At 39.0% G+C, this 3022-nt stretch overlaps 1 protein-coding gene across 2 annotated transcripts in view; it reads left to right on the top strand.

The window, feature by feature from the left end:
- Window positions 1–3022, top strand: part of stab1 (stabilin 1) — a 72832-nt gene that overhangs the window by 56605 nt on the left and 13205 nt on the right. For both annotated transcript variants that reach the window (XM_008408855.2, XM_008408857.2), the window contains exons 54-56: window positions 505–561; window positions 639–798; window positions 878–1027. In XM_008408855.2, the coding sequence (XP_008407077.1) occupies window positions 505–561; window positions 639–798; window positions 878–1027 (367 nt within the window). The remainder of the gene's footprint in view (window positions 1–504; window positions 562–638; window positions 799–877; window positions 1028–3022) is intronic.

Genomic DNA, 3022 nt, shown 5'->3' with positions numbered 1-3022 from the left:
GTCTTGACAGTTTTGTGTCAGTCTTATGCCTCATCAAATAAAGTGTTTCCGATAAAACATAGGAGGTATCAAATAAGTTTAATCTTTTGAACATTGCCTAGTGCCTTGTGACCTGCTTAAAATTTGAATGGCTTTTCTTGCTGAAAGTTTGTGAAGGTAGTTTGCTGAGGAAAGAGAGCAGTTTTTGCAGATTCATTTTTGGATTTTCCATTCTTTTCAATGGGCCAAAAATGATCATGAAAAGCTTATTATTTCATAAATTAAAGAAGATATTAATACCAAAAGACATAGCCGTAAAGAGCAGAAGCAGGAAAATTGCAGAAGGTGATGAAGTTCAAAAAATGTATGGAAGTAAATTGAATAAATGGAGGATATGAACTGTGTGAATGCTGCAGCTTCAACACAACAAGCAGCGGGACCGTCGGCCCAACTGGAAAATGCCCGGTATGCCTGACGGCTGCGCCGCCTCTGGATGCCAATAATCTTTATTTTTGCATGTTTCAGGGCCGCTGTGGGAGCTGTTTGTTCCTCCCGCCCTGCTCCCTCAGGCATGTAGACACGGTGAGAACCAACTTTCCAGCTCACGCATCATTGCTTGAACTCAACACAGACTCACCTCTTTTGTTGTACTCTTGCAGGGAAAGAAGACTGAGTGTTTCCGGTATCACTCCAGGTATCACAGCCGGTTTATTTACGACCTGGGCGATAGTTACAGCAGAAGGGGCTGCAAGAGAGTTTGCCTGTTTCCTTCCTGGACCCAGAAGTGCTGCAAGAACCACTATGGCAGAGACTGTCAGGGTAAGGGAGACCCCATCCGTAGGTGTAATTTCCCCAGGAACATTTTAAAATATTATCTTTTTAAATATTTGCATTCCAGTGTGTGCAGGTGGAGTTGAAAACCCGTGCAGCGGCCATGGAGACTGCAACGACGGCATTTCAGGATCAGGAACCTGCAAATGCCAACAAGGATTCACTGGAAACGCCTGTGAACATTGTAAATCCGGTTACTACGGTGAAAACTGCACAGGTACGGCAGAAACAAGCAACACGCTCCAAACCGAAGAGCTTCACCTCAATGTGAAGGAATCACCTAATGAATGGGGAGTCATGGGTTTCTCTGGCTACTCCCACATTCTGTTAATGCGCTAGTAGCAGCGCTAATTGTTCATTTGGCGCTTTTGCTAACTTTGAAAACACTAAGCGCACTTAGCTTCCTCTAAATTAACTTTTGTTTTGTGAACTTTCAGCTGAAGAAAGTTCAACATTTGTGTTAAAGTTTGGTTTATCTTCAGGTAATTGGACGTTTATATTCATGCTCTTATTTTGAAAGCAGTGAAGTCATTCTGTTTCCTCTCTTTCTTTTTTCCCAATAACTTTATATCAGCAGTTTGTGTTGGCCTGAGGGGCTCAGTATTCGAATGGTTTAAATCTTACTTAGAAAACAGAACCTTCTCTGTTCATCTTGACCAATCCTGTTCTGCGGCCAGACCTTTAAAATATGGTGTTCCCCAAGGGTCAATTTTAGGGCCCATTTTGTTTATCTTGTATTTACTGCCTCTCTGTAAGATTTTCCAAAAATGTAATATTTCCTTTCATTGCTTTGCAGATGACATCCAGATTTATTTGCCCCATTAAATGCAAAATGGTACAAATGATTCGCTTCAGCTGTTGTTAAACTGTTTAGCTGAAGTTAAATTATGGATGGAAAAAAACTTTCTTCACCTCAATGAGAGCAAAACTCAAGTTCTGTTATTTGGTCAAAAACTTCAGGCTACAAATCCAGATCAGATTCTTGGTTCTTCAGCTCGGTCTTATCAAACCTCTGCTAGGAATCTTGGTTTCACTTTTGACAGATTTTTAAAGTTAGACAAACAAGTTAGTTCTGTCTTTAAATCGAGTTTTTACCACCTTCGGCTTTTAGCAAAAGTTAAATCTTACTTCTGTTTTAAGGACTTTGAAGGACTCATCCATGCCTTCATAACAACTCGTCTGATTACTGCAACTCTTTATATTTAGATTCAGCGACTTCAACTGATCCAGAACGCAGCAGCAGCACGGCTTCTCACAGGAACCAGGAAGCATGACCATATAAGGCCAACTCTGGCATCTTTACACTGGCTGCCTGTTTTTTATCGAATAGATTTTAAGATTCTTTTGTTAACTTATAAAGTTTTAAATGGGTTAGCCCCCCCTTATCTTCGGGACCTTTTAAATTTCCGGTCTGTGTCCAGAACCCTAAGATCTAATAATCAGTTATTACTGACAGTTCCTCTGACTCGACTTAAGAGGAATGGAGATCGAGCTTTTTCTGTTGCTGCTCCTGTTTTATGGAATAACTTACCTTTCCAGATTAGATCTGCCCACAGCCTGCAGCATTTTAAATCGCTTCTTAAAACTCATTTTTACTCTTGGGCATTTAATTGATGTTTTGTTTTGGGCTCTGTTTTGTTATTTGTGTTGTTTTTGTGCAGCACTTTGGTGCAGTTTTACACCTGTTTTAAAGTGCTATATAAATAAATTTGACATTGACAGCAAAAACCATACAGTAACAAAACAATAGAGAACAAGATCTAAACATAAATCAGTGATTCTTGAGAATAGGGACAAAATGGGTTTTAATTTTTCCATCATTTTTTTTTGTTATTTCTCAACCTGATGTATGCAAATATGACAAATAATGTTTTGGAAATGTAAAGATGCTAAGATACAGGCTCCCAGTTGCAACATTTAAAAAAAAAATCGACCTGACCTAGAACGTTGTCATCACCATCTGACAAAAATAAATATAAAATTATTTTTAATGACCTTCTTAGTGATATTTTTACTCATTTTACAGACAAATGCTTCTCAAGAAACAAAATAACTATTATTTAAAACCAAAAACAACAAAAAGTCCATCTGATGGAGTTGACACTGCATGACGGAGTTGACACAGATCAATATGATCAGTGTGTGTGTTTCTCTAGCTGGAGGTGTGTGTGTGTTGGATCAGTGTGTGTGTGTTTGATCAGTGTGTGTGTGT

Source organism: Poecilia reticulata, linkage group LG5 (genome assembly GCF_000633615.1).
Source record: "Poecilia reticulata strain Guanapo linkage group LG5, Guppy_female_1.0+MT, whole genome shotgun sequence".
NCBI lineage: Eukaryota > Metazoa > Chordata > Actinopteri > Cyprinodontiformes > Poeciliidae > Poecilia > Poecilia reticulata.
Note: the sequence above shows the minus strand (reverse complement) of the source record. Positions and strands in the feature narration are given on the sequence as shown.